Below are 27,169 nucleotides of genomic sequence, written 5' to 3' on the forward strand. Positions count from 1 at the left end.
TCGTACATTTTCTGTATCTTCAAAAGTCAGTAAGGTCATCTTCGGTGAAGTCTGCCTTACTCATGCAGGATTGCACCATCTTTGATGCAACGCTCACAGATGCAGAAGAGGATGAATGCCAGTGTATGTGGTGCTTACTCTCCTCTGCAGTAGCAGGTCCAGAAGTGCTGGCTGGCATCACAGATACTACTGTGTACACAGCACCAAGACTTTTCTTCCAGCACAAGTTTTGTTTGGCTTGGAAACTTTATCATTTTAAAAACATTTCCAGAAGAGGTTCATAAATAACAATTCCTCTTTGAGGGCACCAGCAGGCACATAATGGATGAAAAACAGTACTCTGGCTGCCCTGAGAAATGTCTGAAATTGCAAGGACATGCTAAAGGGAAATGATGTAGCTGCTGTTTCCTCCATGACCTGATTCAAATCATTTTAATAAACTACATCAATTCCAGCATGAATTTTATCATTTGACAAAAAGATTGCTCCAGAACTGAATGAGGCAGGATAGTAAAGTAGCTGAGAGCACAGGCTTTTAGCCAGGCTGCCTGGGTTTGGATCCTAGGTTCCACTGCTTATTATGGCAAATTATTTTTCTGTTCAAAGTCTTTTTCATCTACTTCATTGATCTGTTATGAGGATAAATGAGACAATATGTGTGAAGTGCTAAGCAAAATGTGTGGCCCACAGTAAGAACACAGGTGCTGGCTGTGCTGTCACTACATCACTGATCCAGACACACTCTCCACCCCACCCCACACTTGAACATTTCTGAAACCAGGATGCATCATACAACCAATGGGATCTGAAAATTAATGGGTTGCACTTTTTTTCTTTCTTAGTTTTACATAAAAGGTACAACTTATAATCAATGGCACAAATTTGATAAAATATGGCAAAAAAAATTTGATAAAACTGAATTTCTCTCTCTGCTCCGGGTCACAAACCAGCTCAGTGATCTCCCAGGTATGGGTTCCACCCCGTCTCTCTCCAGTTATGTGTAGCTTGAGGATAGTTTAAGACAGAGGCCAAACAAACTATAGCCTGTGGGATAGTCAGACCTGCCACCTGTTTTCACAGGGTGTTGCTGGAACACAGCCGCTCTCGCTAATTTACATGTCGTCTATGGCTGCTTTTATGCTACCATGGCTGAGGTGAGCTATCGTGACAGAGACTACACAGCCTACAAAGCCTAAAATATTCGTCATCTGACCCTTTACAGAAAAGGTCTGCCAAACCCTGGTTTAAGACGGTCCTCTATGGTTTTGATAATATCTCTGCCTTTCCAAACTTTGCTCCTCCTAACCTGGCTCCATGCTGCCTGATGACTTCTCAGGATGGCCAGAGAGCAGGCGCTCCCTCAGGCCGTGTCAGCTTGCGGTTCCGCTGGCAACAATGCTGCCACAGAACAATCCCCCAGGCTTTTGTATCCCCGCTTATTCATCCAAGAAAGCAAAACCAAGGATGTGTAGTTGGTAGCAGAACTCAGCAATTTTCAAAACAACAGAAGGAAAACCTAAGATTAAAAAGTCTTTTATCTACTCATATGAGGTACCTAGAGTAGTCAAATTCATAGCGACAGAAAGCAGAATGGTGGTTGCCACGAGCTTGGGGAAGAGGGAAATGGGAGTTGTTGTTTAATGGGTATAGAGTTTTGGTTTTGCAAGATGAAAAAGTTCTGGAGATTGGTTGCACAACAATGGGAATATATTTAACCCTACTGAAGTGTACACTTAAAAATGGTCAAGATGGTAGATTTTATGTTATGTGTATTTTACCACAATTAAAAGAATTTTTTAAAAAGTTAGTCTTTTGTGTGGGTGTATATGTGCAGGTACACATATACACCCTGTCAAGGTGTCAGAGAACCACATAGCAAAATCGCTTTCTGTGACACTCATATGACCAGGAGGGAGTCTGACAAAGCCCCCACTTCCTGCTTCAGGTACTACCAGCTTCTATCAGTAATTATTACACTGTCTCCAAATTGTCTGTTCAGTGCTCCGTATCTCCAGGAAGGCAGTAACTGCCATATGGTACTCCCCCTACCGTATCTATCACCTTTAATTACGTGTCATGCTCATTAGCGGCACTCACATATTTGTTGAGTAAATAAGTGAATAAATGAATGGAACAAACAGCTATTAATAAATGAAATCCATTCTCTGGAACTTATTTCTTGTCTTATTAAATACTAAGTTTCAAACAAAAGTGGTGTCATCACTAATTAGAAACCTGATTACAAACATCATTATTTTAATTTTAAAAAAAGTACTGAATTAGCCAACACTATATACAATTCTGATAAAGAAAACCTAAATCTAAGACTTTGCGCTGCATAAAAAATCATTTTTACAGGCCATAATATCAGTGTAGTAATTATAAAATGATCCCTCTGTGATAGGAAACAAACAGAACGATCACATACTAAACATTATGAGCTAAGCCTGGAAAAGTACATTTCCTAAGAAAGTTCTTTCGTCTTCTTTCACTTAAGAAATTATAAGAACACAAGACAAACTATCAAATCAAGTACACATTTTAATTGTGCCAGCTATTGATATTAACTCCCACATCTTTGTTTCTTTTTAAATTAATTTTAATTATTCTAAATTACATGTCAACTAGACCTTACAGACAGGAAAACTGGGTAATTTTTCCAGTAGTGGAGGAAATCAACTGTCCTTTTCATACACTGAGTCCACACATGTCCAAAAGCAAAAATTTGTAAGACGGAGTAAGTAAACAGGTCCTTTCAAAGAAAAAGTCAGAAATCTTGGCAACAACACTGCTTTCTAAACAATTACACTCATCAGCACCAACCCAATAACTCATGCACAATATCCTTCACTACAATCTGCTACCTCAGTTACTAAAGTCAACCTTAATAAAAATCTCAGAAAGAACCATTACCAGGAGCTAGAATCATAAAAATCACTTATTTTCATCTTAAGTCTCATATTGCCCTCTCAGGGGAGCCAAACTTGAATACTGTGCCTTTTTGTTACATAAAGGTAAGGATCATAGCAATTCAAAGTCCAACGACCAATTATTACAAATAAAAGGATGGCTCCATATTAAATTAATACAAACAACTAACATAATGCAAATAAGCCAAAGAAAAAATTCAACCTAATAATCAAATAAAAATTTTAAAATTTTTCATCTCAACTGGCAAATATTTTTTAAAACAATAATACTCAATGCTTTAATAAATGTAGCAAGACTGACAATAGACTGTAGGTCTCTACTCAATGCTAATTCAGAGAGGTCTTTCCTTTCTCTGCCTACCCTCTCTAAAATATTACCTCTACTCCCTCATTCCCTATATCCTTACCTTTGTTTTTTTTCATGTCACTTATCACTACTTGAAATTACATTACATATCTTTTACTGTCCACACCTCCACTAGATTATAAACTAAAAACTAGATGAGGGTAGGGCTTTATCAGTATGGTTCTCTACTAATATACAGTTAGCACTCAAAATATAGCTGTTGCTCCAATAAATTAATGTGACTAGGACTGCAAACCGGTATACTTTCTGGAAAGGAATTTGAAATGTCTAATAAGAAACTTTAAAAACTTTATATCCTCCGAACACAACACCATTTCTGAATATTTATTCTTAGAAATAATTCTGAGATGCAAGGATTTATATATAAGTATATTCATTACAGGGTTTTTATAATAGGAAAAAAATAAGAGTCAACCTACATGCCCAACTACAGGAGACTTTCCAGAAGTAACACACACTGATACACTTGTCCAAACTCCCAACTCTCACACTTCTGTCAACTGTTTTTACTACTATATTTCCTTCAAGTGATGAGTTAGATTCATTATCTTATCTCCTACCATCAAAAAATTAAGAAAAACCATTTGAATTCCCAACTTTTGCCACGCCCAATGACAGATGATCAAAGAATCTTATAATGGTCATCCATCAACCTTCCTACAATTTCACCTGAGCTTTAACGATCCAATGCCAAGAACGCTCTGCAAAACTTCCCCTGCTCACTAAACCTGACACCCCACAACGAACACACAAATCCTTTAAATACCTAAATGTCCACACAAAATGAGAATGGGTGCCCAATTCTTTTAATAGCTAAGATAGTCCTCTGAAACAAGGCTTCACATCTATCTTGAGTTTAGTAGATAAAAAAATCTATAAACATGGTTGGAGTTGCTGGTTAAAGACAATCTACATACACCACCCTGGAGCTTTCACTACGTGGATCTTCAATAAAACTCGTAAAACAGTACAGCTAATCATTTTCATAACAGAGAACATTATGTTGCTTATCCTCACTGGTCTTACAGCTACTAAGGAGCACAGACTTCCTGTAATCCAGAAAGTTAAAGAATTTCCTAGAATTTATCTCTGCAATCAGAAAAAATCACTAGAGATAGATGAGCTTTATCTATTACAGCAAAAATTGCAAACTACCAACACATTTGATACAAGAGAATTACAGGGATGTAAAGTATGGCTCACCTACTTGGTGGAATATTTTACAAAAAATAAGATACATAGAAAGAATTAAAGTATTCATGACCATAAATGAAATAGATATCAAATTAAATATACTGATAACAAATAAATATATATTCATAACCAAAGACAAAGAATATTTAAATAAGAAAAGTTACAGAACTTAAAAAAGAAATAACATCTGTAACCTTAATACAATTCTGTTGTTTTCACTGTGTCCAGGATAGCACCTGACATCTAAGAGGTACTTAGTAAATATTTGTTGAACGTATAACAACAATAATAAACATTTACTGAGCCTTTATCAGAGTGCCTGGCACATAGTAAATGCTTTATATGCATTCTCAATAATACTCATTAAAATCTTACTTTTATTATGTCTACTTTTTATGAGTGAGGAGACTGGGATTAAAGCAGTTAAATAACCTGCCGAATGTTACGTGGCTAAGAAGTAATGAAGCTGGGATTTAAAACTCTGGAGTGTGTATTCTTGACCTCACTGCCATTACAGGTAAACTGGAAAAAAAAAAACCTGTTAAGTACACTGAAGGCAGAATGAATTCAGTATACATAGGGAGGTGGTTTTGTAATGGTGGAATATATTAATGATTGACACTGAGCATGAGGTAGTTTCTCACATACCTGTTGAACAAGTATATGATTAAGAATATTATAGCTCAATATCATGAGATCAGAGATTTTAAACTATAAAAAATTGCTCAATACACATCATTAGTGTATAGAAGCTAAACTGCAAGAAGTCAGCTAGCCCTGATAAAGGGTGTTGAAAAAAGAAAAACAAAACAGGAAAAATTAAAAGTAGCCATTTCTTCAGTGGGAACCAAGAACTATAAGAAATCGGAATTTCCGGGCTACCCTGGTGGCGCAGTGGTTGAGAGTCCGCCTGCCGATGCAGGGGACACGGGTTCGTGCCCCGGTCCGGGAAGATCCAACATGCCGCGGAGCAGCTGGGCCCGTGAGCCATGGCCGCTGAGCCTGCGCGTCCGGAGCCTGTGCTCCACAGCGGGAGAGGCCACAGCAGTGGGAGGCCCGCATACCGCAAAAACAAACAAACAAACAAACAAAACAAACAAATTGTAATTTCCTATGTAACTCAGAGTGAGAGAGCCACTCCTCCACTTACCTCCTAAAAACACATTCCAACTAGCCTGCTATATAAAGCCTGCTATATAACCTCTCATCTCCTATATTTTCCAGCATCTTCTTAGTTCAGCCAAATGGATCCCTCCAAATCGACAATGAACTGCAGACACGGTCCCTACTTACCTTGTGTAGACTCAGTTCTAATGTCACCTCTTCATCCCTAACTTGCTTAGGACTTTCCAACTCCCCAACTGCTCTTTCCTGCTATACTTGCTACGTGTACCAGAAACCCACTTATCTAAAACGTTCTAGATAGGTAGACAGTAGATTTAAAAAACAAGTTCAAACACAGAACAATGAAAAAGTTTTAGATACATAAAATATTTCAACTTTTGTACAATCGTTCACAGAGATCTTTTCTTTTGGTATGGTATGGATCTGCCGACCAGAGTTCTGTCAACTTATGTAAACCACACCAATAAGATACCATCTGTGATTTTCCAGTTTCGTTTCTTCAAAGTGGACCAAGATCTTGTGCTGAAGATTCATACTTATCTTGCCCTCACCTAATTTAACAATACTTTTTTTCTTTTTGGCTACTCATCTTTATCCAACTTTCTCAAAGGATTCAACTCAATTTTCATGGAAATAAATTTTTTAAGCCCATTTCATTCATAAAATTTAATTTCATTATGTCATTACAAAACTATAACTAGTATGAACAGGTTTGGGAACAAACACTATTAAGTTTTGGTGAACAAACCACTCCACTTAGTAAGAGAAGAACTTAGGATGATTAAGAGTAGACCCAAGCATTCAAAGAAAACGGAGAACACCAGTTAATCGCTCTAGGATGGAAGTGCGTTAGTGAACTGTCTCTGAAACTACCTTCATAGCTATTATCCCATTGTACTATAAATGTAACTTTGTGTAAACATCTCCCCACTAAACCAAAAATTCAAAATTGGTTTGCTATTGCATGCTTGTGTTGTTTATTCCTTTAGCCCTCTAGGCAGCTACACAGACCCTGAGGCGGCCAAAGCCCTCCTCCCAGCTTTAAACAACCTCTTGTATTTACCCCATTCATTTTCTGTGTATGTTATTACATGGGAAAGGTTGGGAAGCATTGCACAAAGTTGTAAGGTGTTTAAGAGCAGTGATTGTCTTTATTTTTGCATTCCCAATAATTAAAATAGTGGATATTTGATAAATTTGTAGAGTAAAAGTAATGAGGAAAGGAGACCCTTGTCTTCAGCCAGGGAGAGAGATGTGACTGCTGAGGTAAACCTGGGCCAGCACAGCAGCAATGGGAAATGAGTCTTTTAAAATAATCTTATTTCTTTACACATTTATGTTTTCTCTCTTCTATCAGAATGAAGCTCCACTGAGTGTCAGGCCCTTGTCTATCTTGTTCACTTGTATTCTGATGCCTAGATAAATGCTTACCCCACAGTACCCATTTAATAAATATTTGTTAAATGTGTTGCTGTTAGAACTTCAAAGTCAAGTAAGAATATCTGAAGCTCTGTGGGAAGGAGTGGAGCCTACTCAACAGTTCTACTCAAAGAAAGGTGGAGAAATGATGGAAAAGCCACGCTTTAAGGACTTTCAAGTTCCTTTCACACATGGATGGCAACTGGTGATTGCTCTATAACATACCAGAGTGGTTAAGAGCCTGGTCTCAGGCAGATCTGGGCCTAAATTCTGGTTCTGCCACTTACTTAATAGTTAAGTAAACCACTCAGTCTCAGAGCTTTCAATTGTGAAACAGAGAAAACAGCGAGCTCCTAGACTCATCTAAGGATCATGTAAGGAAATGCATGTGAAAGCTGAGAACATGCTTGGCACATCAGCGCAGAATAAATGTCTGCTGTTATTGCTCTTACTACTGTTGCTGATAAGCACATAAAGTAGGCCCCATTCTGTGCACTAGAGATGAAAATAGGGCTGTACTCCTTGAAGAGCTCCATTATTGTTACTAAAGGATATGAAAGAAACAGGTCTTTGGAGCCTGCCACCTGGTTCATACCAGGGCTCTTCCTTTTAGATGACTTACTAACTGAACTTCAGCTTCCTCTTTTTAAAATGAGCATAATAATAGCACCTATCTTCCAGGTCTGTTGTGAATATTAAATAAGATAACAAACACAAAGGATTCAGTACATCTGACATAAGCACCCCAACATTGAAAATAAGCATTAACTACAGAATACAGAGCTGCACATACACAGGTGTTTTTTTTTGCGGTACGCAGGCCTCTCACCACTGCGGCCTCTCCCGTTGCGGAGCACAGGCTCCGGACGCGCAGGCTCAGTGGCCATGGCTCACGGGCCCAGCCGCTCCGCGGCATGTGGGATCCTCCCAGACCGGGGCACGAACCCGCGTCCCCTGCATCGGCAGGTGGACTCTCAACCAATGCGCCACCAAGGAAGCCCCATACCCAGGTTTTCATGAAATTTTTAAATGAAAAATCCTTAATGCTTTGCTTCATTAAAAAACAAAAAATTTTGGAATAGTGTTTGTTTCATGCTCTTTTGAAATAATAGAAAACTTTCCAATCTCCCAAGGGCTTTAGGACTATATACAATGAAAACACTTGTCTTTCACAAGCCTTTCTATAAAAAGAAATCTTTGTTTAATGGCTTACTTCCGCCTTTTTCCATATTTAGTCTAGTTATAGGTACCCCTCTGGCATTTCTATGTTTCTTCTCAGCTATCTTTTTTTTTTCTGAGCATGGAAGAAACATTCCATAAGCATTTTTAGCAATTATTTTGTGCTTCCTTTGACTCAGCAGGAAGTTTAAAAATGAATACGTGTAACAAAAATCAGTTTAGATAGCTTGATAATGTTTCTAGTTAAAAACACAGTGAATCTCTGCAACTTTTCTAAAAATCGAACTATTCTAAAATTAAAAGCTTATTTAAACACATATTGTAAATTGTTAACTTATTCAATTCTCATGTGTTTACCTACCTATAGCATTTTGTTTCTTACCCTTAATATTTTTGCCTCTCAAGGTCCCATACTTACTGCCCTCCCAATTAAAACTTGTAGCAACTTCCAGGACTTCCTTGGTGGTCCAGTGGTAAAGAATCTGCCTTCCAATGCAGTGTACGCGGGTTCGATCCCTGGTCAGGGAACTAAGATTCCACATGCCGTGGGGCAACTAAGCCCTTGAGCCGCAACTACTGAGCTTGTGCACCTCAAGGAGAGAGCCCGTGTGCCACAAACTACAGAGCCCAGAAGCCCTGGAGCCCACGCGCTCTGGAGCCTGCGCATCACAACTAGAGAGAGAAAACCGGCACGCCACAACGAGAGAGAAGCCCACGCACCGCAACGAAGAGCCGGCATGCCTCAACAAAGATCTGCAACTAAGACCAAATGCAGCCAAAAAATAATAATAAAATAAATAAATTAAGAAAAAAATTGTAGCAACTTCCAAATTGCTGAAGAGATTTAAAATCATAATAGTCTTATTACAACTGTATACTTTAAACCTGATAAACTAGAGAAGACAGTAAAAGAACTGACAGAAAACCTAAATGACAAAAACAAGAAACAGAGTGATTACAGATGGCAAATGATCCTACAAAGTAGGTGGTAACTGAAGAGACGTGCCAACTGCTCCCTAACCCTTACAATAATTGAGAATTTTTTTATACACACTCCAGGAAGTTCAAAGACTTTTCGATATTTTTTTTAACTGTTAAAGTCAAAAGTAATATATACAAATGGTAAAAAAAAAAAAATTCAAATACTACAAACAGGTACATGTTCATCACCCCTTTATAGAAGTGAGCTAAAATCATAAAATTAGTCAACCTTGTGAGACATTTGGCCCATATCCTTATCAGCTAGGGTGGTAGTTTTCAAAGAACATTCCACTTCAGTATGGATTAGAAAGGACAAAGGGTGATGACCAGAGTTGGAAAGGAATTCTAACAGAAGAGATAGGAAGTCCAAAAGCCAATCTGCTTATGTGACTAGGACTAGCTCTTCACTAAAATCACCGTAAATTTCCCCTATAAGTCAACCCTCCTGTTAGTCTAACTGTGGACAAAAGATGCTTCAAAATAACTGTGACAATCCTAAATTTCCTAAAAAATAACACTGAAGCCTCTAACATCAAATCCTATTTATGCTGCATACTAGCTTTAAACTCTAAGATACTAAATAGCAGTGTGATTAAAGTGATTAAAGCAGTGTACATTGTTAGTTTAATTATATAATTCACACTGTTGGAGCAGCCCTGGAGAAATGAAGGTGGGGCAGGGGGGAAAGGCCAGAGGCTATTAAAAAAAAGTTTTACGGAAGATTAAAGAGCAGGTGGAGGGAGCTTCCCTGGTGGCGCAGTGGTTGAGAGTCCGCCTGCCGATGCAGGAGACACGGGTTCATGCCCCGGTCCGGGAAGATCCCACATGCCGCGGAGCGGCTGGGCCCGTGAGCCATGGCCGCTGAGCCTGCGCGTCCGGAGCCTGTGCTCCGCAACGGGAGAGGCCACAACAGTGAGAGACCCGCGTACCGAAAAAAAAAAAAAAAAAGGAGCAGGTGGAGGAAAACAAAGGCTAAAAGAAAGGCCAGATATAAAATTGAGGAGGAGATATGGGGATATATGTATACATATAGCTGATTCACTTTAATATACAGCAGAAACTAACACAACATTGTAAAGCAATTATATTCCAATAAAGATGTTTAAAAAAAAAAAACTGAGGGTAGAGGCTAGACTGACCTCTTCTTTGGAGAACTCTGAATGAAGGAAAAGGCAATACTTTAGAAAGATACGTATTTGCTTAGCTTGTGTGTTTAAGGAAAGAAGTAAAGTGGGAATCAAGCCCTACAGCTGCACAAGGAAACTGTTGGGGATAATGGAAAAGTTCTATATCTTGATTATGATGGTAGTTACACAGCTGTATGCGTTTCTGAACTCAGAAAACTTACACTAAAAAGAATAAATTTTACTGTATGTAAATTATAACTTAATCAACCTAACATTAAAAAAAAGCTATTAACAGCTAAAATGCTGATTAACCTTATAAAGTTTATCACAAGTGAAGAAACAAAAACAAGAATAAGCATCTTTTTTTTACCTTGAACTTATTTTTTTTAATTGTAGTTGATTTACAATGTTGTGTTGGTTTCAGGTGTACAGCAAAGTGATTCAATCACATGTACACACACACACACACACACACACACACACACACACATATACGCATGCACTTTTTCAGTTTCTTTTCCATTAAAGGTTATTATAAGGTACTGAATATAGTTCCCTGCGATATTACAGCAGGACTTTGTTTTTACCTATTTTACATATAGTAGTGTGTATCTGTTAATCCCAAACTCCTAATTTATCCCTCTCTCCCATCTTTTCCCCTTTGGTAACCATGTTTGTTTTCTATGTCTGTGAATCTATTTCTGTTTTGTAAATAAGTGCCTTTGTATTTTTTTAGATCCCACATATAAGTGATATCATATGATATGTGCCTTTCTCTGTCTGACTTACTTCACTTAGTATGATAATCTCTAGGTCCATTCATGTTGCTGCAAATGGCATTATTTCATTCATTTTTATGGCTGAGTAATATTCCTCTGTGTGTGTGTGTGTGTGTGTGTGTACACCACATCTTCTTTATCCATTCCTCTGTCGATGGACACTTAGGCTGTTCCCATGTCTTGGCTATTATGAATAGTGCTGCTATGAACATTGGGGTGCATGTTGTCTTTTCAAATTATAGTTTTCTCTGGATATATGTCCAGGAATGGGACTGCTGGATCATATGGTAACTCTATTTTTAGTTTTTTAAGGAAACTCCATGCTGTTTTCCATAGCAGCTGCACCAAATTACATTCCCACCAACAGTGTAGGACGGTTCCCTTTCTTTACACCCTCTCCAGCATTAATTATTTGTAGATTTTTTGATGATGGTCATTCTGACCAGAGTGAGGTTATATCTCAATGTAGTTTTGATTTACATTTCTCTAATAATTAGCAATGTTGAGCATCTTTTCATGTGCCTGTTGGTTATCTGTATGTCTTCCTTGGAGAAACGTCTCTTTAGGTCTTCTGCTCATTTTTTGACTGGGTCTTTTTTTTTTTTATATATAGAGCCATATGAGCTGTTTGTATATTTTGGAGATTAATCCCTTGTCGGTCACACTGTTTGCAACTATTTTCTCCCATTCTGTAGGTTGTCTTTTTGTTTTGTTGATGGTTTCCTTTGCTGTGCAAAAGCTCTTAAGTTTAACTAGGTCCCATTTGTTCATTTTTGCTTTTAAGAATAGCATCTTTTAACTATTTGGGTTGATGTTTTACAATGTTGAAGAATCTAAGCAAACTGTTTGAGGTATATAATGAAGCATGGTTTTTAAATTCTGTTCCCATCTTCCACCGTTAGTGTCTCTCTTAAATGGAAACTGTAGTTTCTGACATTTTTCCCGTGTAACCCACTGGCTGAGGTTTTCAGCCAGCAACAGGAGCTGCAATGTCAGGCAAAGAGACTCAGCACCTGGCTCTCTCAGGGCCTTTCTTCTGGCTCTAGACATAGAGAAGCAGACACATCTACCATATGCTCTACAACCAGAGAACAAGCTAAATGCTATAAACCTCTTTATTTCTAGACTCCTATTATGTTCAAAGCTTTTTTCTCTTTGATTTTCCTCCCATCCTCAGAGAAGTCTTGCCTCAAGGTTACCCCAAGAGTCTACCTTAATGCCAAGAAGTCTTTCCAGAGCCCCCATGCCAGTTAGATGCTTCCATAGCACCCTATGGATTGCTTCTCACACTATTCCATAGGTAGCTGTTTCTGGATCCATTTCCTCTAAAACTCAAGGCCAAAATGCTGAAGAAGGGCCAAGACTTATTATTTTGTAGTCCCAGAATGCAGCTAGTTCCTGACAGAGAGGAAGCACCCAATAAAAGTTTCTTGAATGATATTCTAAAAAAGTACTTCTGTCCACTCTGAGAAAATGTACATTTATACAGTTTTACCTATAAGTTCAAAAAATGTACCTAGGGCCTACAATCCCTGCAGAGACTTCCTGGTTCAGATGCCTAGTGTAAACTTATTCCAGTTTCATCTTGGCTATACAATGGGATGAGCAGAGGGTCAGTTGTCCACATCTGATCTAGAATAAGGAAAAGGAATTAGTAAAATGTCCCCAAGGAATTACAGGGCATAAAGGATTATAGGTAGGTATGGGCCACCCACTCTTTTTTTTTTTTTTTTAATTCTTCCAGTGCCAATCTTGCAGGTTCAGGGTTGTCCTGTAGTAAATAAAAATAATGGAAATTCCCTCACAGTTGTACCACAGATGAAGATGTGGGATAGGAGAACTTCACAGATGTATTGTTCTTATCTGATTATAAGACACAAAATGCCTACATAAAATATACACTTGGAGAGTATAATAATAAATTGATCTATATTAGGCCTTGCAACACATGGGCCAAGGTCCAAAAAGGTTCTCTATATGGTGGGGGTTGAGGAGGGGGGAATGGTAATGTTCAGAGGAGTGGTACTACTACCTATATCCATGCTATAATTTTCCCAAGGAACTCGATTCTGTGGGATTGGACCATCCCCAACTCTAGACACAGGGGGTGTGGTTAGAGACCCTGGTCTAACACTATTACCTAGAGTCTCTCAGAGTCAACCATGGGATTGATGTTAAAGTGGCCATATATTTACTATTTCTAAAGTGAAATAATAAATAAGTAACCAGAACAGAAGTAAGACTCATAGGCCTGTGGTCAGCCCCCTTAGTCACATCCCCTTCCTGAAATAAGTTTCCTGTATATAAAGGCATGTGAAGGAAGGTAGTCCTGGAGAAAATTAAAGACTGTTCAATTCATCATGGAATCAAAAGGCAGGGAATGAGTTTTAGCAATATTTGCCAAATTAGTATTAGTATTTTTGATTATATTAGTAATTCTACATATTACCATTTTAAAATTTTACTTCAAGGAAAAGATGAGGCTCTCTGGTATCCACCCATGTCCCCAGGACCATTTCCTTAAATGCTACTACCTATTTCCTTTTTGTGGAATACTTTTACATTCAGGATCTAATGTTATCTTTTTTTTTTAATTAAAAAAAAATTTTTTTTATACAGTAGGTTCTTATTAGTTATCCATTTTATACATATTAGTGTATATATGTCAATCCCAATCTCCCAATTCATCCCACCACCACCATCACCCCCACCCTGCTTTCCCCCCTTGGTGTCCACATGTTTGTTCTCTACATCTGTGTCTCTATTTCTGCCTTGCAAACCAGTTCATCTGTACCATTTTTCTAGATTCCACATATATGTGTTAATATACGATATTTGTTTTTCTCTTTCTGACTTACTTCACTCTGTATGACAGTCTCTAGGTTCATCCATACCTCTACAAATGACCCAATTTCATTCCTTTTATGGCTGAGTAATATTCCATTGTATATATGTACCACATCTTCTTTACAGGATCTAATGTTATCTCTACACACACGCAAAACAAGTCTCTAATGGCTTTGCCATTAGCTGCTGACTACAGTTGGGAAATCTTCATCATGCTCAAAGCAAACCATCCTGTGTCATATCACAGCAGATCCTTGGCCAAATTGCCTCCAGTAAGTCTTTCAAAAAAGATGTGCAAACATTAGCTGCACAATATATTATAATTCACCTTCCAAAAGACAAATTAAAAAAATCTGTATTTTTACTCTGTACACGTATACTGTAACTTTCTCAGAATGCTTTATTATTATATTTAAACACGCTTTAATGTTTTTATACTGATAAGACTAAGAGTAAGAAAAGTTCTCAGTTATTTTGTGGAACAAAACAAAAAAATCTGTTGAAGCTAAATACCACATTGATATGATATTTTTCATGCCAATTCTCTATCTCAATCAAACAAACAAAAAGAGTTGACCCTATATAACTCCTCCCCATTCACAAATACACCCTCACCCTTTTGAGGACTATAAAACAAGAATGACAATCATAAATCAACCAGGGACTTTGTGTTCCTATCTAAATGAAAAATTTAGAGAATATTTTTCATATAATTTTCATATAAATGATAATGTACTTTATTGTCATCAGAGGTCATGGCCAGCCAGGTGATAACAGGTTTTAAGTTAGGGCTCAAAAGAGCCCGTCAGTCCCAATACCTTCTTGAGTAGGCTCTGTATCTTCCCATATCTTTTATCTATTTCCCATCCCTCTCCATCCTCAACACTTAAGCTCAAACATTAAGCTTGGCGAGGAACAAGACACTCTTACGGCCTCTCTAGAAAGCAATTAAATGGTCCAATGAAGCTGTACATGCTGACTGGTCCCTCCTTGCTAGTCAAAAACATTAACCTTATTTTTTTAAAAACTTTCCTTAAGTAGCTAAATATCAAGATAACTAAATGAATGTAATGATCAAGATTAACACTCACAAAATGGGGGCAAAGCATTATCCATGGCATAACTCCATAAATTGCGTTCTTCTTCTAAGCATAATTCAATAAAATATGGGCTCAATAGGCTTTTCAAAAACAAAACACGTATGTCAGAGAACAGACTGGTGGTTGCCAAAGGGGAGGAGGAAGTGAAATGTGTGATGAGGATCCAGAAGCACAAACTTTCAGTTATAAAATAAATAAGTCATGGGGATGTAAAGTAAAACATGGAGAGTACAGTCAATAACATTGTATTAACTCTGTATGGTGACAGATGGTAACTAGACTTACAGTGGTGATCATTTAGCAGTGCATACAAATGTTAAATTAAATCACTATGTTGTACATCTGAAAGTAATAAAATGTTGTATGTTAGTTATACCTCAATAAAAAATATATATAAAAAAATATATATATATGTGCTCACTGACAGAGCTAAAATGAAGTATTCAACACAGTAGGCAAGAATGAGTAAGTAAAACTTGACAACATAAAATTTCAATGTCTCTCTATAAGTATATCCTCCAATCTAGTATTTACAAAAAAATAGTTTTACCTAAAATGTAATCATCTGAATTGAAAAAGGCATTTGAGGTCAGTTTTCTGGGAACCAAAGAAGTAAACTACTGAAGATCTTCTAAAAATAAATACACTAAAATGGGGTCAACAAACTTTTTCCATAAAGGTCCAGAAAGGAAGTATTTCGGGTTTTGTAAGCCGTATAGTCTTCATCACAACTATTCAACTCTGCCATTGTAGTATCACAGCATTGTAACAGCTATAGACAATATGTAAATGAGTAAGTGTGGTTGTGTTCTGAAAACTTTATTTACAAAACAAGGTGGCCAACTCCTACACAAAAATATAGATCCTCTGTCATAACAATGTTTATATGCAAGGATGACATGAGAAATGTCACTCTAAATGGCTATTCTCTGACAATAATTTCTTTTTAGTTAAGAGGGTACAGTATCACCTGCATTTAAAAAATAAAAACCTATGTTCAGGCTTCCCTGGTGGCACAGTGGTTAAGAATCTGCCTGCCAACACAGGGGACACGGGTTCGAGCCTTCGTCTGGGAAGATCGCACATGCTGCAGAGCAACTAAGCCCATGTGCCACAACTAATGAGCCTGTGCTCTAGAGCCCTCGAGCCACAACTACTGAGCCGCGTGCCACAACTACTGAAGCCCGCGCGCCTAGAGCCCGTGCTCCGCAACAAGAAAAGCCACCGCAATGACAAGCCCGCGCACTGCAACGAACAGTAGCCCCCGGTTGCTACAACTAGAGAAATCCCGCACGCAGCAACGAAGACCCAACACAGCCAAAAACAAATAAATTTTTTAAAATGCTTAAAAAAAAAAAAAAAGAACCTATGTTCACTAAATAATGTGTTTTGAAAGGAAAACTAACCTCTATATAACCTCTATGACCAGAGAGTAAAAAGCCTGGGAGTGGGGAGGAGAGGGAGGGAGCCGGAGGAGTGTAGGGGAAGCAAGGTGAATGAATATTAACCTATAATTTGTATTCTCAGAACTACTTGCCAAAGCTAATAGTTAACAGAGTATGTAAGACACATTTGTGCCCTCAAGAAGCTCATAACATAGTTAAAAGAGCAAACTTATTTTTTCCCTCTGCATTTCAAAACCCTCAACATTAAGGGCACATGGGATTATAAGAACATTTTTTAAAAGATGCTCACAACCTAGGCTTTAAAATAAAGACATATATATATATATATATTTTGTTTGTTTGTTTGTTTTTTGTTTTGTTTTGTTTTTTTGCGGTACGCGGGCCTCTCACTGTTGTGGCCTCTCGCGTTGCGGAGCACAGGCTCCGGACGCGCAGGCTCAGCGGCCATGGCTCACGGGCCCAGCCGCTCTGCGGCATGTAGGATCTTCCCGGACCGGGGCACGAACCCGTGTCCCCTGCATCGGCAGGCGGACTCTCAACCACTGTGCCACCAGGGAAGCCCCCAAAGACATATTTTTAATGGAGACTTACATTTTTATAAACAGAAAGAGAAAAGACTTCATGAAATCATATTACATCCAGAATTCTATATTTCTTTCTTTTTATTTTTCTATATCAATTCAGCATTCCTATCAGTAACTACAGCTCACTGCAGGGGCACAGCCTCCTGAAAGGATTTGTCAAGACCTTGTTTGGAATGGTGGCGCTGAACTGGAAAAATCCCTAGGTGGTTCTGATCCCTCTACTTGCTTCCTCCCCCCAACTCCAATCCCCATGCCAAGAAACCCTACTATGTATCATAATCTTCTCTCAAAATACACAAAGGCAGATTTCTCCATTGCGAAAGCGGAATCCTGAATCATAAAATATACTGAAAGTAATCAATTTTTGTGCCTTCCTTCAAGGTAGGCTCTATCATCAAAAGGTTAAGTTTGTGTAACGAGAAAAAAAATTCCCAAGTCTGCAAGAATTAAGAAGAAAACCTTTATCCCCAGGTCTGTCATTAATCAGAAAAGTAAAGTCATTTCAACTAAGAATAAATTCCTAGCAAAAATATTAAGTATTTAAAGTGGGAAAATACATAATGTATAAATTTTTTATTATAATTTTAGGCCTACTCCCAAACATTCTTTTTTTAATCTGACTGAATTTACAACTAGTTCCTTTTTAAAATTATATACCTATCCAGAAGATTGCTCTAAATAATTTTTCAGGAGAAAATATCATTAATTCTACCACTTAAAAGCAGAAAAATAAATCACAGTACATCACTAGAGCGAAGGAAATCAAAGACTAAAATAGAAGACCCTAAAGAAAAAAAAAATATATATATATGCACACTGTAATTGGCAAGCACTACAGACAAGAGGAATTTTAACTTCAACATCAAAAATGAGAGTCCTCAAGGTGAATGCTTAGGTGGGATTTTTTTTTTTTTGCTTTGTTTTCTTTTTTTACCATGAACATGTAATTTATAATTTTTAAGTTTTATAACTGAAAGACAATTTTGACATATAGGAAAAAAAGTACTCTTCACCAGGAACTACATTTAAGATTTTCTCATTAGAAGAAATATGAGGGACTCCACTAGCTTAAGCCACCAGATATGGTATACAAATGAATGCATGCAGTTATGTCCCAATAAAACTTTACAAAAGACAAGCAGTGGTGCAGCCCTCAGACAGTAGTTTGCCAAACTCCTGCTTAAAACAGCCCTGTTTTTAAACCAATATTAGATTATTTAAGATTACAGATACATAAGAGATAAACTATCTACATGCAATTATTCCACTCCATCAAGTCTTTTCTACCTTCAGTGAAAAATGCCACAAGCAGCAGTGGTCAAAACTGCTGACAGGAAAGGAAAGAAAGGCCACTGTGTTAACCAAACCTGTCCCTGAAACAATCACTTAATTTAGATCAATCATTCAACTCAGGATACATGGTCTCCTAGCCTCAAAGACTAGTAAGAAGACAACACATGCATACAAACAACTGCTACTAATTAGGCTGGCTTACTACCTCAGCATGATAGAAATAACCACGAACATCTGCAAAATGTTTCATGGTTTAACATGTTTCCATATGTTTCTTAAGAGAGTCTCATAACAACCCTGTGAAGTACAGAAAGCACTTGGTATCATTCTCATTTTACACAAAGCTCAAAAGCATTAGAGCTAGGATTTGAACCTCCGATACTACCGCATTACACCTCTTCAGTGCAGCTTTCTGCTAGGAGCTGACAACAGAGGTGGAGGCATTTAGACTGAGCCTCAAAGAATGAGCAGGATTTTGATAGGTGAAGAGCCCATAGCATTCCAAGGAAACAACATACACAGAAGTCTAGAAGCAGGGAAATACTATGTGTGTGAAGGGAATGCTGGGTTGGTTCAAGAAAGGCAGGCAAGGGAAATACAGCTAGAAAGATGGGTTGAAAGCATAGGGAGAGCTTTAAGTACCTGACAGTGACTGTACATGACCCTATAGGCAATGAGAAATCAGATGGTTTGGAGATGGAAGAAAACATAATGAAGCTCTTACCATGTGTTTAAACAAAAGAACTGCCTCATATTCAAGGATGTTAAGTTATGAGGTAGTGTTATAGGGAGATTAGACTTTCATAAGTGCTCTGCAGGACTGGATAGATGGGTCTAAAAGAAAGGAAAGTAGTAGCAGGCTATCTCTGTAGTTTCAATGTCTGAATTGATGGTTCCTACAGGTACCCTATAGTATCCCACCCCCAAAAGTTAAACCAGTGTCTGAAATTACCTTAAATTTTCCTACATTTTATCCAAAACTTACCGAATCTTCTGGAGGTTTCTGGATTTTTCCCCAATCCACAGAAGGTCCCTTTTCTTGCAAAAATCTATGAAATAGCTTCCGAAATCCATCAAGGTCTTTTTTAGTGTGCTATGAGAATAGAAGTCGTTGTTATAACTAGCAGAATGCTTAATATTTAATAAAAACAGACATATATTGTACATTTAAAATACCTTTCAGTGAAATTCTTATACGTTTAAAACATGGAGTACAGCAGAGACTTTTTTACACCCCAATTTAAAACTAAAGAGGAAAAAAAGCTAATAGGAACCACACTTAAAGGAATACAAGTACACTCGCCATCTCCCACCTGTATCATGTAATCTGAACACCATTTGGCCTGTGGGAATTCCAACTGGTTCTCTACATTTACTCACCAATGTATTTCTCTACTTCTTTTAAGTGACAATTAATCTTCACCAAAAGAACAAGAAGGAACAAAAATCAGCTAACCTCAAAACATTAAGTATAAATTGAAATTTGAAAATGAAAAGGATAATCTATTGATTTATAAGTAGAAAAGTAAACACCTGCCTATTCTGGGAAACCTCTATCATAGCTGTCAGAGTAGCATAGTTCTGTTAGAACTGGCTCTTTGGAAAAGGCATGCAGGATATAAGGTTGATCAATTAACTTCTCACAATTTTAACACTGGTATCCATTTTTCCATCCAATGATACCAAAACACAGATCACATAAATTGTAATTTTGTTCTGATTATTTCAAACTTTAGAAACTTACCAGAATTTAAAAAATAAAAAAGACAATGGTTTTATAATGGGCAAATATTGAAAATCCTTAATTATTGAGCAATCCTAATTTTTTAAATATATCACTACATCTTGTGCTTATTTCAAGCTAGATGATCAGTAGCAGCAATAGCAACTCAGTATGTAGATGGATGAAAGCAAAAACAGTGTAGGGTCCTTACTTCAAACTCATGTGATGGTGCTGTGGTGAGTATCTTTTCTAGTTCCTTCTTCACAGATAATTCTAGTTCTTGTCGAATGACTTCTTGGAACTGAGAAGCGCCATCTTGAGACATTGCTTTGCTGAGATCTTAAAACAAAAATATAAAAACCACAGACTGAGAACTCAGACAGCCATTCAAACAGCTGGTAAACCACAACCAATTTATTTCTGGTGTGCCAGCAAATGAAAAGGGCTCAATCTTCTGGTCCCATCAATCTCCAGGAGGATTTTAGCATTGTCAACTAGTTATGACTCAATAATCATATGCACTCAAATTTGACTGTTTGGTACATCTATATGCTTTACAGGTGTATCTAAAATACTAAACACTTTGGGGGAGATGAAGCAGGTGGAAGTAAAATGATTAATCTTCATTTGAGCATATAGTTCCATCTCCGCTGATGTTTTTCCGTCCTAGCTGTCAAAGCTGGAAAAAAATGAGAACGCCTGGAATAACATTAATAAGGGCATATTTTATAGAACCTGTCCTTATGGAACTGCTGCCTCATAAGAGAACTGAAGGGTTTGGCAACTGAAGCCAAATTGACTCCTTCCTCCTCCAGGACAGATGAAAATTTTAAGGAATCCTTTCCATTTTAGAAGGGGAGCCACTCTAGTTCATATTCCTCCCTAAAGAAGAACCTCTTGAGAGATACTGGCTATTCCAAAGTGCCTCTACTTTCCTGGCATCAAAATTTTCATTTTAAAAGGAGAAGGGCACAGGGCTGCCTCCCTGTTTCTGGTTCCTAATTTCAGCCAAACTTTTCAATGCTCATGTGTGTTGGACAAGACTATCAGGACTTCTGGCATAGCTGGGCACCTCTATGACAGATGGATCTCACTAAAGGTGACAGAAATGCCCCTTAGATGAAAACAAACAAAGAAAAACGCAGAAAAAGAAAACATCCCAGGCCCAAGTACCTTAGGAGAAAAATGCCAACAAGGTTGTTTTACATACTTCATTATCTAGACAGAAATTACCCTGTCTACTTCTTGTAAAATAAGGAACAATCGGATTATTGTTCACCCCCTCTTTATCCTCAATACCTAACTCAATCTTATTTTATAAATGTATTTTTGAAGCTTATGTTCAAACATTTCTTTTGATAGCTAGTTAGTTCTACAAATGTTGGTTAATTTAGCAAAACCATATTTCAATATACCTAAAAACACTCCCACATACCATAAATTCCTTCATTTGTTATCTGGGCAGAAGGAAGCATATAGACAGAATTAAAGGCAACATAATCAATATTTTAAAGATAGTTTTAAGAGCAGAAATTAGTAAATTACTATTAAAAATTAGTAAATATGTAAGTCCTGACGTAATTTAATGTAGACAGCCTTTCCCAAACACCGAAAAATGTTAACAAATGAGTTATTTATCATAGCTCTTCAAAATAAAAAGTATATACACAATTTCCAACACATTAAAATTAAAAAAATACAAGGGAGTTTGGTGAAAGCACACAACCTAATCCTAAAATAGTGTTTTCTAAATGTGCTTTTCTTAAAGGCTTAAGTTTATGGACTCCAGTAAAACTACCAAAATGACCCACACTGTAGTTCATAAATAACTTCTTTGTGAGCTAAGAAACATCATAAGAAACACACACCTGTATGTTCCATAAACAACATAAAGATATGTTTCAACTCGTAAGTAGCAATTTGATTATAATATGTAAAAAATGATGATAATGGATGAACACGTTAGCATAACTTTTTTTTGCACATAAAGGGTTTACTTTAAATTTTTTAAGGATAGGATAGAGTTACATAATTATAAAATTACAGAATTAACAGACTTATATTGTTTATACTTATAAATGCAGAGAACAGGTAACTGTCTACACATTGTATGAAATAAAATTAAAAATGAATTCAAGCTTGAAAGTTGAGGTCATTTACCTAATTTTAAAATGCAAATACGAAGACCTCTGAACTATATACATTCACTTAAACTGCACTAATGATGGAAAACACAAAAAGCACAGCATTCCCAAGGAACCACAGACATTTCGACCATAATTATTTTCTGTTATAATAATTGTTCCTATTTTGTCTTCCGAGAACTTTTTTTTTTTTTTTTAAGACAATCACCTCAAGAATGTTTTTAGACAGTACAATTTGTGACAATCAAAACACAGTCTTCTAGGGCTTCCCTGCTGGTGCAGTGGTTGAGAGTCTGCCTGCCGATGCAGGGGACACGGGTCCATGCCCCAGTCCGGGAGGATCCCAGATGCCGCGGAGCAGCTAGGCCCGTGAGCCACAACTACTGAGCCTGTGCTCTAGAGCCCGCGAGCCACAACTATTGAGCCCTCGCGGCTAGAGCCCGTGCTGTGCAACAAGAGAAGCCACCGCAATGAGAAGCCCGCGCACCTCAACAAAGAGTAGCCCCCTCTCGCAGCAACTAGAGAAAGCCCGCGCGCAGCAACAAAGACCCAACGCAGCCAAAAAAAAAAAAAAAAAAAAAAAAACTCGAGTTGTGACAAATATCCCTAACTTTGATTGGTTTGATATAGCACCAAATGCAGATGAAGAACAATTTGTATTCCTTCTACCCCTCTACAAATCTTAACAGCTTTTACAACAAAGAACGTTATAAGCCTATTACCTCTTCCACCTCATTCCACTGCTGTTTCTTTCCCCTTCCCCTGGGCAAAGTGCTACTATGAAGTTCTGATTTTAAGTGATTAAAGAATAAGGGCTTTTAAGGAATAAAGAATTTTCAATCTTAAGCAGCTGGCACAGACTAGGAAGCATGGAGCTAGAAACCATTTCCCTTTGCAGTGACCTCTTTTATCCATCCTGAATTTTTAAAGAAAGGTCTGGAATTTCTGGTAGGAAAAGAAGTATAGAACTCAGAAGCTTTCTTGGACTTAACATTCTCAGGTTACACTTCTGGCAATGGCAGCTGTGTTTCTAATGGAAGGTCAATTAAAGAATCCACTGAATAATGCAAGCTTTCTAACCTCCTAAGATGTTTTGTACCACCTCACTTCCTAGCAATAGAGAATTGATCCCCCTCCACTTTAGACAGAGCGTTTTAGGAATCAAACATTTCATTACCTCAATCATAAATCAAAACATTTTTAGACACGAGATGGAGCATTTAATCTACCCTCAACATTTTACAGATGAGGAAACTGAGGGTGAAAAGTTAAATGACCTACCCAAAGTCACAGGGCAGGCTAATGCTGGAAGCAAAGCCAATTTATTCTGAGCCCAATTCCACCACAGTGAGGTAGAAATATCCTGCTCATTTTTTCCCTCCTAGTCTGGCTCTTTTTAATCTTTGGCACAAAATCCCCAAATAACACTCTCCTCTGAAAGCATGTCTATCAGAATGTCTTCTTATGCCCAGTTGGAACAGATGGGAAACTCCCTACCACATGAACCTGGGTTTACTAGAATTGTCTTAGTTGACTTAATGACAATTTAGTAAATTGGGGATAGAACAAGCAGTAGGCCTTTCGAAACTTTTCCCGTACCTCAATTTCCTAATTCTTTCCTGTTTACGAGAACTAAGATTTCAACACCATCGACTTTCCCCTATCCAACTGGAGCCAAAAAAAGAGGGAGGGGAAGAGAAGAGGAGGAGGAAAGGAATAGAATTGAGAAGTAGGAGACTAGCAAGTGATTGTTTTCATTTCTTAATTCAGGTATTTCATTTTATCCATTTCAGCAACTAAGAAGTGTACATAATACCCTTCCCTGACATCCTGATATTGGCAAACAAAACAACTTCACATTCCAAAGCAGAAAGCTAGCTTCACAAGGAGCAGGCCAGAGATAACACCTAGAGCAACGAAGAAGGTGAGGAGCCCTCCCTCCCAGGCCACCTCCCACCACTCGTTAGATCTGATTAGTCCCAACCTTCCTTGGAAACCCACAATGAAAGGTACCCAAAGTCATAGAATTGGCAAGCTCACTTAATCTTAAACCAGGAAATGACCTGTGAGCCAAATAAGTACGAAACTCTAAGAACGTAATGGCAACTGAAAATAACCATGAATAAAGCCGAGGACATATGCTGAGTAGACTTATGACTTATTAAACCTAAACAGCCTCTCCCGGGCTCTTACTGCAGTCCTTTAAACCAGTTGTTTGCAAATATTCCTCTAGAAAAGCTCTTATTCTTTGGATTCAGCTACCCAGTATTATCTTACATCTTCTCCTACCTCTCTAACCATGCCTCAGTTTCCATAACTGGCTCCTTCTTTCTTCTCCTACTTCCTGGGTTTCCTAAGATTCTGTCCTCAGACCATTTCCCCCCTCAATTATTTCCTTATCGATCTCCTTACTGATAACTCCCAAATACATCCTGATCTTTTTTTCCTGAGCTCCAGGCTCATTCCCTACTGCCTTCTAGACCTTTTGCACCTGGATAACCAGCTGGGTACCTCAAGCTCAACATGTCCAAAACAAAACTCATCATCTAAACTAAATTCATCTCCCTGCCTCCACCCCTCCCGCCCCGGCACCCCATGGCATTAACATTCTCCTAGTCACTCCGAGGTGACCTAGAAATCTCAGTCACAGTTGGCTCTTCCCTCCTTTCCCCTCACATTACATCCAATCCAATACCAAACTTCCTAACTGAACTGCCACCATTCCATTCATTGCTTTCCATTCCCACTACTGCTACTTTAATTTCACTCTCCTGGTCATGATGACAACAGCTTTCTAACTAGTCTACCCATCTGTCACTCTAATCTGGTGGTACCAGGCAGAATGGATTTGTTCCCTTAAACTGCAACTCTAATCATGTCACTTCTCCATTTGATGGGATTTTCATTTGATGGGAAAGAAATACAAATTCCTTAGCCAGACATACCTTAAAAGCCAAGCTGAAGTACTTTTCTGAGTAGCCAAAGAAAGTGCTCAAGCAGAATGCCTAAAGGCTCCAAGTTCCTGTCTCAATAGTACTTCTAAAACTTTAATATGCATGCAGATCACCTGGAGGGCTTGTTAAAACACACGATTCCTGGGCAAGCTCCCAGAGATCCTGCCTCTGGGTCTGGAGGAGAATATGCATTTCAAATAACTGAATGCAGCCAGTATTGCCTTGAGTAGCTCTGATATAGACTCTACTCCATTTATTTGAACATGTTTGTATCAGCCATGCATATCAATCATCTTCCTACCCCATTGCTATTCTGGTCACCTATTCTCTGCTCCAAGGCCTTCAGAAATGGCACCAGGCCCAGACTGGTCTAAAGCCTTCCCAGGGACTGGTTTAAATGTGAAACATAAAATGATTCTGGCCAGTGAGCAACAAAGATATAGTTTGCAAAGACCTTTGGATAAAGGCGTTCCTCACTGAAAAAAGAGACACCTGAGAAAAAATAGTACCTTTTCCATCCCTGGCCACAATGAGTACATGTCCACCCCTCACCTTCAGTTTCTTCTGCCATTTAGTGACTTTGAAGAAAGCTGACCCAATAACGAGACAAATATACTTAAGAGAAGGAAGAAAAGACTGATGCAGTCTTTGCACGGAATCAACCAACCCTGGAACATCCTACTTCAAGATTCATGTGATGTAAGTAAGTCCCTCATTTTTTAAGCCAACTGAGTTGGTATTTTTCTGCTCTATGAAATTAAAACCATCCTATTATAAGACTGTTCCAAAACACAGGAGAGAAAAATAGAAATTAAAGGCCCAGTTGTAAATTCCAAAGTCATGAGAATCATCCCAACACCCGGGAAACTCCCTGATCCCTCAGCCCCCAAAAGCTCAAACTCTGTGAGTTGAATAGCATCTACTATTGTGGAGGTGGCATTCCTTGTGTTCTAGGTGGTGGCTTCTGAACGTTCAAAGAGGCCTTCCTTTCTACCACAACTCGGCTATGTGGAGGTTTTAATCTGCGCTGTATCAGACACATATCAAATACCCCCAAAACTTTAATTCTTTGCTGAGATGTCTGTCTGTATCACCTTACGGGCACAAGCCATATAGTGTTATTCAACTTTTTTTCCTATACCTACCTCAACACCTGGCACAGTACAGGCACCTGATTTGGAGATCAAGACTTAACTTCTCATGTTAGTGGTTTGAACAGCCAGGAATATATTATTTGTGTGTCCAATTTAAATGTAATCTCTTCCTAGAAATCTTTCTAAACTAAGCACAGTTGCCCATTACATGCTCATATGGTAGATCCTTGAACTTCCCCTTTGACATCATACTTTCTAAAATTTATTCAATGTATATCTTACCCAACAATATCCAAGAATATATTGTGTCTATTTTGTTCACCACTGTATACCCAATGTATTCATAAAACAGAGCTTGAAACATAGTACTCAAGTAATGTTTATTAATTAATGAGTTAAGCCTATTAATTAATGAGTAAGAGCCTATTATGATACTGCAATGTGCTGGGTATAAAGAAGGTAGAGTCCTGTCCAGTGGAGGTTGTACCCGGTAAGGCCAAAGAGAAAGTGTTCAAGAGCTATGATTTCCAGTCATGGAGAAATGGGGCTAAGAAAAGTATGGTCCGTGTCTTGAGTACCTGAAGTACCTAAAGCTTCTCAAGCAGAGGCTGATTTAACAGTCAAGTATCATGGATGTGGTCAAAGAAATTCCAAACTTGTAGGCAGTTTAGACAAAATGACCTCTAAATTTCCTTTCAATTTTTATTACTATGTATAAATGTCACCATAATGTTTTCACTAACTTTAGAAATTAAACAAAATTGGGCAATTTATATATTCAAATTTAGCTTCATTTAGGAAAAACACAGAAAAATAAAGTTCGTGTCATTCAATCATAAAGAAAAATCAATTAGTTGGTCTTATACAATTTTATATGATCTTTCAGTATTAAAGTCAATATTATTTTAGCTTATAAACTATAG

At 37.9% G+C, this 27,169-nt stretch overlaps 1 protein-coding gene across 5 annotated transcripts in view; it reads right to left on the reverse strand.

The window, feature by feature from the left end:
• UGP2 (UDP-glucose pyrophosphorylase 2) overlaps positions 1–27,169 on the reverse strand; it is a 55,110-nt gene that overhangs the window by 19,108 nt on the left and 8,833 nt on the right. For 4 of the 5 annotated variants that reach the window (XM_019942672.3, XM_073791310.1, XM_019942673.2 and 1 more), the window contains exons 2-3: positions 20,266–20,393; positions 19,317–19,424 (exon numbers count right to left, since the gene is read on the reverse strand). In XM_019942672.3, the coding sequence (XP_019798231.3) occupies positions 19,317–19,424; positions 20,266–20,393 (236 nt within the window). Of the gene's footprint in view, positions 1–19,316; positions 19,425–19,711; positions 19,749–20,265; positions 20,395–27,169 lie in introns of those variants that run through there. The other variant, XM_073791311.1, reaches the window with a different exon arrangement.

Source organism: Tursiops truncatus, chromosome 14, assembly GCF_011762595.2.
Source record: "Tursiops truncatus isolate mTurTru1 chromosome 14, mTurTru1.mat.Y, whole genome shotgun sequence".
Classification (NCBI taxonomy): domain Eukaryota; kingdom Metazoa; phylum Chordata; class Mammalia; order Artiodactyla; family Delphinidae; genus Tursiops; species Tursiops truncatus.